Genomic DNA, 13,239 nt, shown 5'->3' with positions numbered 1-13,239 from the left:
GAATACACCGCTAGTTTACTGTTTTTCTTTGAAATAAATATTCAAAAACATTATTGGTATCTATTTTTATTTTTGAAATTTACCGGTAGCTGCTGCATTTCCCACCCTAGGCTTATACTCGAGTCAATAACTTTTCCAGTTTTTTGTGGTAAAATTAGGTGCCTCGGCTTATATTTGGGTCGGCCTATACTCGAGTATATACGGTATAACCATTAACATGTATGTTAAGATCCATGCATGTAATTGGGTCTTCAGAGACAACATGCATCTCTTTGCATTTCCTTATACTGAACAGCATTTGTCACAATCCCAACTCTACACTGTGCATCTTTCTGCTGAGGAAGCATACAACTAATGGCTCTAAATCCATATGCCATTTAAATCTTTTTTTAAAAAAGAGAACAGATACTTAAAGAGAGATCATGGCTTCAAAGAATAGGATGTAGTTTGCATGCTTTGTTAATCACTAAATCTATTTGTATTTGAAATAAAGTGTGTGTTCACAAGGCACATTATGAGGAAACCATTCATAGGCTCTTGACTATACCCAATTGCAGGCTAATAATCTATAACACTCTTTCAATCATCACACTTTCCACACATGGAAAAAATGACCAAACAGGTCATCGGGTATGGCCTAAAAATAGGCCAATCATCCAGTTCATGGTACTTACTTGCCTCATCAAGAAAGGATACCTTTAACACAGTAGCCAATCCAACCTCTTCTATGGCAGAATCTTTGCCAAGAATACTTACTGTAATCACATTGCCTTCAGAGAGGCTTGCAATCCTGAAACTGGCTTCACCCTCTTCTGTTTTTGCCTTTTTAGCATTGGGGCCATCTTCATTACTGGAACAAGATAAGGCCATCAATCTGAAGAAATTCTTCTCAAGATAAATAATCTAGTAATCACATATACTGTGAGAATAGTTTTAGAAGATACGTATTAGGCATTCAAGTGTCCTTCAAGCTCCTTCCAAATTATACTTTGTTTCAGAACTTATTCAGAAAAATAAGGAATCAAATCTGATGTCTGAATGATGAGATATCTACCCGAACTACACTACCAGCTACAGAATGCTTTTTCTGAATACCGGAAAATCAAATATTATTGTCTCTGTATTTTACTAATATATCCTCCTCTTGACATGTGTATATATGTGAATACTTTAATAGTACTTTGCAATCACATCAAATTCTTTTTTAATGTTTAAATTGACATTAGTGATAATGGGAATTTTATATTTAAGGGGAAAAATCTATTTATCCTTCTAATATAATTTGCTAGTTCCCATCTTCAAACTGATAGCTACTAAATACTTCTGTACACAGAAACCCAGAATGTCTTCTAAACCATCTTTCAGATTAGTATACCTAAGAGCTTATTAAATATCAGTTTGCAGTTGTCAGTACTTATGAGAAAAACTCCCAATTAAATATGCTCTTCCGCTGGATGACCTTCAAGAACATCCAAATCGGCTTCCCAAAAACAAGCCTTAGGGTTTAGCAAGATGCAATTTTAATGTCATTATCTGTAGCTTCTCTCCATTAGACAGAAGAAATGAACATTATGTACACATTATGACAAAAGGCCTGCTTGTGGCTTAGTCCCCTATTTTTTTTCTAGTACAGGATATGCAGATGGAAGGCAACCTTTTCATGCCAGATTTTCCTTTCCTGTGAGGAAAAAAATTCCATGTCTCCAGAATATGTTGATCCTTCATTATTCTTGTATGACTGGGCTAAATCCCCTGAAGTACTGTGTAGAAAATTACCCTATAAACTCATTAAAAAGAGCAAGTCCAATTTAGCCCAGGAAAAGTTTAATGACTGTCCCTTACACATTAGCATCTGGATCTTTCTGGAGCAGAGATGGATATCTTTCCAAAGCTGGGGTAAGAATATTTCTTTCCTATGTTTAGGTGGGCGGATGAATTTTTCCCAAAAAAGTGCATTAAGTCATAAACAAACGTTAAGATGCTTATTCGGGGTGCTATTATTTGTTTGTAGGAAAAGCTGTATCCCATGATGCTATTGGAAAATTCTAAAAAGGCTTAACCATTGCTGGAGATCTATAAGCTTCCAGACATACTCCAGAGAACTAAAATGCATATTTGTAGGACAAATAAAGGATTTGCCATTCCAAAACATTCAGGAAACTTTTTTGCGTCTTTATTTTCCAGACCAGCCTAGACCTAAAATTCTTGGTGGTCCCTCATCCAACTATTGACTATCCAAGTCCAGAAAGAGCTCTAGCTGACATCAAGTCTTTAAGGATGCAAAAGATAGAAGCTAGCTTTACATACAATTAGAACATTAAGAGCGTCTTCGGATACCATGTTATTGAACAAATACTTGCAGCCAGACCAGCCATCCAAGAGGCAATGATGTACCCCCTATAGAAAGAAGTACCAAAGGAGAGGAAAGATGACAAACAGCTAAAGAACTATTTTTGCAGTACTGCTAACTCACTTGTCTTTGAAGATGGACTGAGCTGTCTTCTGCTCTTTTATTTTGCTTTCCTCCTTCAAGGGAAAAAGAGCTTTTACTTTCTGAAGGGGAGCCTGGCATTTTTCCGTTACTTTCTGGGGGGTCTCCAACATGTCTAAGAGTTGGTTTTCAATGGGGGGTAGAGGTGCATCAGGATGAAAAGCTTTATGTTGCAAGCACTGATGAAAGATCACACGAGAATAAGCAATGTCAAATCAGTAAATTAATGGATCTATCTATGAATCAGTTTATCTATGACTCATTCAATCTGTGACAGGTATATTTTGCACTTTTCTTGTTGTGATGGAAGATACCTTTCCATGAATACAGAATGAGATTGCTGTAGAGGACAAATATGAACTTGTCCTTGACTACATTCTGAAAGTAGATGACATTGTATGATATGGTTTGTGATGAAAGGTTTAAAATATTGCAAACATTCATGGTCATCCAAAATTGTGTAGAGACCTGATAAATGAATAAAACTATGGAACAACTTCCCTTTGAATGTAGAACTTTTCCATTCTTTGTTGAAGTTCAAGAGGAAGCTAATACAATAGCAGAGTTGGAAGGGACCTTGCAGGTCTTCTAGTCCAACTGCCTGCCTAGGCAGGAAACCCTATACCATTTATCCAACATCTTCTTAAAGACTTCCAGTGTTGGGCATTCCCAACTTCTGGAAACAAGATGTTCCACTGATTAATTGTTCTAACTGTCAGGAAATTTCTCCTCAGTTCTAAGTTGCTTCTCTCCTTGATTAGTTTCCACCCATTGCTTCTTGTTCTGCCCTCAGGTGCTTTGGAGAATAGTTTGACTCCCTCTTCTTTGTGACAACCCCCGAGATATTGGAACACTGCTATCATGACTCCCCTAGTCCTTCTTTTCATTAAACTAGACATACCCAGTTCCTGAAACTGTTCTTCATGTTTTAGCCTCCAGTCCCCTAATCATCTTTGTTGCTCTTTTCTGCACTCTTTCTAGAGTCTCCACATCTTTTTTACATCGTGGCAGCCAAAACTGGATGCAGTATTCCAAGCTTGGCCTTACCAAGGCATTATAAAATGGTATTAACACTTCACGTGATTTTGATTCTATGCAGCCTAGAACTGTATTGGCTTTTTTGGCAGCTGCTGCACACTGCTGGCTCATATTTAAATGGTTGTCCACTAGGATTCCAAGATCCCTCTCACAGTTACTACTATTGAGCAAGGTACCAACTATACTGTACCTGTGCATTTTGTTTTTCTTGCCTAAATGTAGAACCTTACTTTTTTCACCATTGAATTTCATTTTGTTAGATAGTGCCCAATGTTTAGGGTTGTCAAGATCCTTCTGCATCTTAAGCCTATCTTCTGGAGTGTTGGCTATTCCTGCCAGCTTGGTGTCATCTGCAAATTTGATGAGTTCCCCATATATCCCCTCATCCGAATCATTGATGAAGATGTTGAAGAGTACTGGGCCTAAAACAGAGCCTTGGGGTACTCCACTGCATACTTCCCTCCATGTAGATGCAGTTCTATTGAGGACTACACGTTGAGTGTGGTTGGTCAGCCAGTTATGAATCCATCTGGTGGTGATGCTGTATATCCCACATTTTTCTACTTTATCTAGTAGTAGGTTATGGTCTACTTTATCAAATGCCTTACTGAAGTCCAAGTAAATTATATTGACGACATTCCTCTGGTCCACTAATTTATCTTTTACCTAAATTTTTGTGGAACTAATATTGAAACACTGGTTTGAAACTAGAATACAATAATAAAAAAATATTGCTGTATCAGAATTTAGGTCTATCATATATTTCCTGATAAGGCAAATAGTAAATGATTAAAGTGTCTCACATTTGGAAGCCCCCAACTTCTCTATAGTAACTCCCATGAAGCTATCCAATTCTTCCAATACAGAAACATTAATTTTTCCATGTATCATTCATATTGTCCTGTGAGACTAGAATAAGCAATATGCATAGGCTAGTCTACTTGGGACTTGGAGGATTAAGCACTGCAGGAGGAAATGCTACATAGCTTATGTGAATTGCTGTAATATGTTTCCTGTTGCACAAAAATACACAGAGCATTCTCAATACACATTGCTCATTTGCCAACCACAAAGAATTTGGGGTAATCTGAAAGTATTTATTAATAATAATTTATTAAACCTGGATGCCACCGAATCCTTAATGACCCACAACAAAGAATTTACTGTAAAGTCAATAAAACACAATAGTGCTTTTTACTGCAATAATGAACGTACTTCATTCTTGCATAGAGGAGCTTGTTTCATGCTATGATAGCTTATATTGTTATGAACAGGCATGTTAATCTAAATTGGGTAAGAACCGGTTCCAATAAAATTATGGGTCCCTCTCTCCTTTTATTTTAGATTATAGATTAACCTAGGTATTTGATATATGCAAAGGTGGTCAGAAGGTGTTGATGGGTTTGGTGGTTGAGGATATTACTTACGTTCTTATAAATTTTAATTCCTTTGCTGAGATTAGCATTGTTGTGGTTGTGTTTATTATTTACTCCTACTATTTAAAACAGGCGGCTTTACATTTTCCACTGCTCCGCGGCATGTATTTCTCTCAATAATTAAATGATCTGGATCAATCTCAATCTTGATCTGTTTTTTTTTATAGTGTAGTGAGTTGTGAAAACCCAATCAGCATGGTCCACTTACTGTATCACAGAGAGTGTTGTGCAACTCAATATATTTTGTCTTTCGGTAAGCATAAATTAAGATAGTTTAGTATGTCATGCTATTATTTGATTCAAACATGATTCTGATCCCACCCTCATAGCAGATGGAAGGGGGGGGGGAGAACTAACATACTTTATTTCCTCCCCTTTATTCAAAGAGTTGTCTAACCATCTTTCCAGCCACTAAATTCAAATCATTCTTTTGGTCTCTTGGGCAATTGTTGTTGTTTTTTTTAACTGAATATATCAGGTTTTTCAACATAGCAGTTCACAAACTCAGCTCTCATTATGGAGCCCAGGAAATGAGAGAACTGTGGGATTCTGCATAGTTTTGGTTAAATGAGGTGGGCACAGGACATGTAAGGAAGGTTATAAGGTGGGGAATTCATACAGCCATGCTTGAATTCCTGTACAGCTGCTGACCCCAATAGAGTTTGGTCAAGTTAAACTGGGGGGCAGGGAATCAATCAATTCATGCAAGATGAACCCAACTGGCCACATAACCCATCTGGCTGAGAAGAACGAGGAAAAGTTTTAATATCTTACCTGGTACAATCTTTGAAACAGGGGATTTGGGAATTTGCTGGGTTTAAATATATCCACCACAATCCCTTCACTATCATCTTCACAAACCAAAGACATAGAATCAATCAGGGAGTCAACTGCAGACAGCTGATCCTCTGGATTACCAAATATAGATAGAGAAATAGTTAATACAATGCAACATATTTTTCCTGCCATTTTATATATTTATTTACTCAATGTGCTGTCTGTATCTCAGTTCATATTAAACATTTCATAGCATAGACATAAAAAAAGTAAAAGTACCAGTAATAAAGATACAAGATAAATGCAAAACACTAAAAATGCAAAGAGCACACAGCAACATCATTAATATTTAACGGCTTGCCTAAAGAGTGGTCCTACACTTTGACTCACTTTTGAAGACAGTATTCTCCAACCTCCCCTTCAGATGTGTGAAGCTCAAGAATTTTCAGCAATGGCCAAGCTAGAAGGAGAAATCTGGGAGATGAACTCCACAAACCTAGAGGGGAACCCTAGTTTTAGAAAATCTATCATGAAAGATCAGGTGGGTTTTTTCTTTCTTTTTTTGGGGGGGTGGGGGTACAGAAAACTCTTCTGGAATTCATGCAGTACTCAACTGCAACCTCCCCCTCTTCCTAATCCTAACAGATTCAGACTGTGTCATTCCCAAACATTGGTATACGAATTGAAAATTGGTTTTCAATTTTTATCCCTATAGCAAAAATTCTATTGAGTTTGGTGGGATGAGAATGAGTGTATTATAACTGATCCAATTTGGACCATTGAGTGGATACTTGAATCTCTGCCTCCCAAGTTCTAGTACAACCCTATTACAGATAATAAACGGGCAGCATCAAACTACAAAAGAGAAGCACAGAACTATATACAATGAATATAAATAGGCAATTTCTAGATATTCCTGACATCATCCCTGTTTATAAAGTTACATTGTCTTGGATTCTCTGCACAAATTCTAAAAGATGTCACATTTTCTGCTTAGTTTCATCCTATTTTTTCTGCCAAGTGTGTCTCACAATAGGTTGTTTTTAAATACAATTAAAAGAATTATTTTAATCTCAAGCATCTTCAGAAATTTATCTTCATTCTTCTGATCACAGCACTCTCATTTCTCCCATTAGGAAGGAGTCTGTCTTTTATATGACAGCTTTTATTCCTAAATATATATTTTAACATTATAGTATTTTACTTTCGGAGTGTCATTTACATCAACTACATTTAAGATAAGGAACAATCTTTTTTTCACTTAAAAAAAACAGTTTAGATCTCATAATCACTCTTAAACGGCTAGTTCTAACAGAACAATCTTCGAACTGCATTTCTGAATATCACCAACCATCTTTTAAACCATCTTTAATCTTTTAAATGATAGAGAGAACCCAGTTACAAAAGGAATACAGGATTGATAATGTCTCAGTGCATAGTGGTGCTATTAAGAAATATACACACACCTTAAATCCAATCTTAATGTGAGAGGAAATGTAACACATTCTTTTTTTAAAAATATATTTTTTATTATTTTTACATTTAAAATAATGCAGTACCGCATTATTAATGTGAATGAATGGCGATACATTCACATTATATACAACTAGTCTCAACCATTAACTATTAGCCTATTATTAACTATTAGCCTATATTGTCTATCCTTCTGTCCAATTACAATATATATATACAGTTTGTTCCAGTCTTGTCACCTTGTCTTATACCAATCATAAAATCTGTCCCAGACTTCAAAATATTCTGATTCCCCTTTATTTTTAGGTTCACGAGTGAGCCTATCTGCTTTGAAATGTAACTAATTCTTTAATTTAGGAAGAGGGAGGGCAGACCAGCAAATCAAAGGAAAAAAATGTATCTCAGACTATGCACTGTATCACAAACACATCATTTGTTGCTTGAATACAACAAAGGACTTTCAGTCAGATGAAAGACACCAGGAAGCACACTGTTGAACAGTATATTCTGTACTCTCCCCTTGCTAGATTTGATGAGTCAATTTTCATAGCAACTAAAGGATATGTTAGAGTTGAATAATAGTGAACTAACCTGATTATCCTTAGGCATTTAAGATCGGTGCCAAAGACTGGGGAGGAAGCTTAAAACTAAACAAAAACACCTGGAAAATAATCTAAACATCTGCATGTATATTGAGAAGCCACGATTTCTAATAAAATGAAAGATCCTCACATTATAGAAACATAATTCAAAATGTAAGCTCACCTGTTGGCGTATACCTTTTGTTATTTTTTAAGGAGGAAAACATGTAGTGCCTCAAATCTTCCATATAGGGTAGTTGCACATAAGCCAAACACTAGAACAAAATAGAAGAACATGGCAAGAAAATGCAGTTGGAATAAAAGCATGTTGTGGATTTAAAACAACAAGAAGAAGTAATAGAATGTAAATTACTATTTACCGTATTTTTCGGAGTATAAGATGTACCCCCCCCCCAAAAAAAAAGTGGATGAAAATTTCAGTGTGTCTTATAGACCAAATACGGACCCATTTTTGGGGTCTCAAACCCTCGCACATTACATTTTCACCCTCCCTGACCCCCCAGAAGCACTCTATAGTGCTCCGCATGGCTCATTTTAGCCAAAAACCCATTTTTGGGCTCCGAACCCTCCATGCATCGCAAAAACGGGACACACGGAAGATATGGGAGGCCAAAAATGGGCCTGTTTTTTGCTTGCAAAGTGCTTCTGGGGTCCAGGGAGGGCCAAAATGTGACACGCAGAGGCCTATGTTTTTTCTTGTTTTCTTCCTCTTGTAGTCTGAAAAATACGGTAATTAAAACATTCAATATAGTACAGGAAGGTAGGCTGGGTAACCGGGCCATCACTCTCTCACACTCAGCCCAACCCATGTCAAGGGTTATTATTTGAGGAAATTAAGAGGAAGGAGCATTAGGTATGTTTGCCATCTTGTGTTATTTATAAAAAAACACAGGAATCAAAATATCACCATCATTATCCTGGTCTGGACTGTATTTTTTGGAAGACTATAACCAGTATCAACTACTCTCAATACACAGAGACTTTTCTTCTTGTATTCAATCCTTCATACAATCTTAAATTATTTACTTTCATATCTGATACTTTGCATCAGAAGAACTTGACATTAGTGGTCACCTTAAATAATTTTACTCTAGATGAACCAAGCCTTAGATATTTATACTGACAGAAGCTGTGTTCCTTAGCTTTTCTAGAGTATAATTGCCTCTGCCTCCTAAATTGCTCCTACAGACAATTTTACTTTAGCAAGAATTGGGGCACTATCCTTTAGGATGACAACTGATAGACTAACCTTCCACACAAACGCTGTACTTGATTGATTCTGCATTGCATGTGCTATTATAATACCCATTTCCGTACATAGCCAATAATCATTGAAACTCAGCCTTAATTAATACTAATTTAACTGCTTCTGATTATGGCTTTCCTTCTATATGTTCAAATCTCAGAAATCGTTTTAAAAGGTTACAAAATTCTTATTTGACGGTCTTGGCTTTTAGACACCACCTGGTGCATCCTTCTATTTATTAATTGTTCATGTGTTATGCCTTATTTTATTTCTTTTATTCTTATGTTTGCTGTACTTTACTTTTATGACTGGTCTTGAGCTATAAATAAATAAAGTAAAATAAAATAAAATTGCTATGTTATGTACTTCCGATTTATTCTAACCAACTCTTAGTACGTCCCCCATTGTTAAATATAAATGCTGCAGAGATGACACAGCAGTACAAATATTTTTGCTGGACTTACCCACTGAACAGTATAATAGGATACAAAAATGGCTTCTTGTATGAATCATAAGGGTTTGCTGACTGAGTCATAATGGCCTGAGTCATACATAATGTCAAGCCATAAAGGGTGGGTTCACATGTTGTTCTAATGAAAAAGCAACCCTAAAACGAACTCTGTTATTCTTTAATGACAAATATTATGTGTAACACAAACCTCACAGTGATGCAGAATTTATTTCAGTGACACAGCAACTGCATAAAGACTTTTTAAAAACTCCTCTGAAAATTGATCCAGATTCAAAATGAAAAGCCCTACTATTAGAACAATATGAGGTCTAAAATCTTTTGAAAATATTAATCTGAAATTCTCCATTCTTTCTGCGATTTATCCTATTTAGTGTTCTTTTTCTCTGCTCTAATGATAGGCGATTGAATAGAATGGAGGAAATCTTCATAAACATTATTGCTCTGAATTATATTCCTACACTCTTCAGTCATTAATATTACCTCATATTCATTCTTAATTAGTGGAAAGGCTGCTCCAACCTGTGGGTGCGATCTCCGATCATAAACATACCGTACTATAGCCACCATGTCCAACTCATTTAAAGCATTAATTAGGGCAGAAAGTGCAACTGCAGCAGCCTGTAAAAAAAAACAACCCTCAGTTATTTCTAATGTCATTAGAACTTAGCAATTGGAATATTAATGAAGAATCAAAGAAATGAAGACACATTTCACCTAGAACTAAACTCTTAGCTTCTGACTTGAAGTTCAGCTTTGGCTCTTCAGAAGCTTAGCAAACCATTGTATGGCAGAGTCAGATCACAAAATCAAGATTTCAGTTAAGATGCTATCTTTAAAACATGTGGTAATTATCTTCCCAAAGTTGCTTTGGATGAAAAGTTAATGGAACAAAAAAGATACATAAACCCCTCAGTAAAAGATAATTTCAATCCCATGTGGTCACCATCTATTCACTATTTATAGCATTTCTCAAAAAGACTAACCTCATGTGAACAAATATTCTTTTAGACAGAACTATTCAGTATGGATACCTAAAATTTATCTCTTTTCTAGATTATATATATATCCCTGCCCCCGCTCTCTCTCCAACATACCCAATAAATACAAATACTTTCTTGGTGTTATTTGCTCTTGGATTAAAACTGGGTTGTTTTTCAACTCCATGCTGTTCTCATTATTCCTATAGTAACTGAACTTTCTTTCATTTTGCAAAACTAAATGGAAAATTGTCAACTCAGCTTTTGTTCAGTAAGCTGACTGTTTAAAAATACATGAATAATTTATCCAGTATTAAGCTTAGTTTATCTCACCTCATCATCTTTTGCTGCGAAGACTTTCAGGACTTGGTTCCCCATATATCGGTATGTCTGAACCTAGAATGTTGCCAGAAAGTTAGCTATGATACTGAGCTCCTTAAGGAAGCAAGTGCAAGTGTTAAGAAGGCCAATCCAGCATTTGAAAGATTAAATGGAAAAGGGTATTATATTGTAATACATAGCTTTTTTAAGGAGTTGGCTTGACAATAGTTGGTATAGACCTGTGTTTCTCAACCTTGGCTGTTAGAAGATGTGTGGGCTTCAACTCTCAGGTGCTGGCTGGAGAACTCTGGGAGTTGAAGTCCGCACATCTTCAAGTTGCCAAAGTTGAGAAACACTGAGGTAGACAGACCGACAGACAAACTGTTTATACATACATACATACCTACATACACACACACACACACACACACACACACACACACACACACACACACCTCTGTGTGTGTGTGTGTGTGTGTGTGTGTGTGTGTGTGTGTGTGTGTGTTCCAGCATAACTCTGGAACACTGTGAGCAATTTCAACCAAACTTGGTACAAAGATGACTTACTCTCTGAAAACAAATACTATTGGGGAGGGGGTAAGACACCCCTAACACCTCTTGGGATGAGTGTTCTGTTAAGATACAGCCTGTTGTGTCTTAAAATGACTTCTACTGTACAGCACAGTGGAATTGCCATGGTAATGGCTTCACAGTACTCCACAAGGAGGCTCCCTCTGGTAAGGGGAAAAATCCAACATTAGAAATTACGTTTGGTCTGGACATTTTCCCTCTATAAATAAATACCTGGGAAATGCCAAGTTATCAACTAGTTGTAAGCTAAAGATGGATAATCCACAGAAGCCATTTTTCAATTTTCAGTGACCCCCAGAATGAGTAAATCCAAGATGGTCCTATTTTGGGGATGTCCTTTAGCTATGCCATTCTTAAAGGTGAGTGAGAAGCCTCACGAATAAATAAGCTCAGTGAAGAATTTTGAGAGTAAATAAAAAGCCCTAACCCAAAAACATATCCACGAAGAAAACTAGGCACAGGACTATTATATGGAATAAGTTTAAACAAAACTAACTCTTTCCAAAAATACTTTCCCAGGAAACTAAAAGTACCAGTTCACCCATAAAAACATTTAGAAATATGATAATGATGATAAGTTGGGAAAAGATACTGGGAAGGAAAGGAAGTTCCAGGAAAGCAAAAGAAAATTAACTTCCTAGAAAGAAAGTATACTGCCTTTTTTCCCTTCAAAAACCCCTATTTTCTTTGAAGGTCTGTCCCACTACAGAGCTACCTTAATGGGCTCCCCAAACTTACTATGCACATGATGATTTATATCCAATTAAATGCAATGCTATATCCAATCATATGTGTATTCTAGGCTTGCCTTTGTTTTCAGTGCTGTCAATAAACCAATGTATGCTTCAGTATCAAATGTCCTACTATTTGGTTTAAGCAAATTCCCTTTAGGGTAAATGGTTCTACTACATCATCCTAAACTAGAGCTAAAAGGTAATGAAAAGTATGAGTAGCAAGTAATCCAGAAATCTAGTTTTGACCTTCTAGCCTAAGGCAGCCAGCAAACAATTATGCAGTTGTGATTCGCCCATTCATAATAATAACACTTATTGATGTCAGAGTGAGAATGTATTAGGCAAAATGTACACTCATATACACTCCAAACCAAGGGTGACATGGTACATTGCACAATCACAGGAATTGATATGATCCTGTCAGTGTTCACTGGCCAGGGCAATAGTTGTGATACTTGTGTGCAAGCTCTCAGAAATCATAGAAACAGTGAAGACAACACAAAACAAAACGAAACAGCAAAACAAAAGAGTCACATGAATATCCTGTTGGCAAAAACTGCAGAAAGCTAGTTTATGAGCCCCACAGTGAGAGAACCAGCAATGTGCACAGATGGAACTTGGGTCTCATTCCGCAGATGGAACTTCTGGGGCCTGCACTCAAGAGAGTGTTTAAGCCCTGTTTAAACAACAGACCTAGTAATTTTTCAAAACAGCATTAAATCTGTGTTTATAAGGAACACACATAAAATCTGACAACCACTGTGGGAAGTATCAATCAAGCGTTTAGATGAATAAATATGTAGCAGTAGCAATAGCACATGAACTTATATACCGCTTCACAGTGCTTTATAGCCCTCTCAAAGCAGTTTACAGAGTCAACATATTGCCCCCAACAATCTGGGTCTTCATTTTATAGATCTCAGAAGGATAGAAGGCTGAGTCAAATACCTGTGGAAACAGGGATCTGGTCTCTCCTGTAGTTTAAGCCAAAATGGGGGAAGTGAAGAATAATCATGGGTATGTTTTGCTTTGTGTGAACCTTTTCTAACAACTTTGGTTGCCTCAAAAATGCTACACAACG

The 13,239-nt window shown here is 36.6% G+C and overlaps 1 protein-coding gene across 3 annotated transcripts in view; it reads right to left on the bottom strand.

The window, feature by feature from the left end:
- Positions 1 to 13,239, bottom strand: part of XRCC5 (X-ray repair cross complementing 5) — a 66,723-nt gene that overhangs the window by 35,404 nt on the left and 18,080 nt on the right. For all 3 annotated transcript variants that reach the window (XM_032217038.1, XM_032217030.1, XM_032217047.1), the window contains exons 10-15: positions 10,846 to 10,908; positions 10,016 to 10,153; positions 7,981 to 8,071; positions 5,740 to 5,873; positions 2,474 to 2,670; positions 757 to 850 (exon numbers count right to left, since the gene is read on the bottom strand). In XM_032217038.1, coding sequence (XP_032072929.1) covers positions 757 to 850; positions 2,474 to 2,670; positions 5,740 to 5,873; positions 7,981 to 8,071; positions 10,016 to 10,153; positions 10,846 to 10,908 — 717 coding nt within the window. The remainder of the gene's footprint in view (positions 1 to 756; positions 851 to 2,473; positions 2,671 to 5,739; positions 5,874 to 7,980; positions 8,072 to 10,015; positions 10,154 to 10,845; positions 10,909 to 13,239) is intronic.

This window comes from Thamnophis elegans, chromosome 1 (assembly GCF_009769535.1).
Source record: "Thamnophis elegans isolate rThaEle1 chromosome 1, rThaEle1.pri, whole genome shotgun sequence".
NCBI classification, from domain to species: Eukaryota; Metazoa; Chordata; class Lepidosauria; order Squamata; family Colubridae; genus Thamnophis; species Thamnophis elegans.
This window is presented reverse-complemented; position numbering and strand designations above follow the sequence as displayed.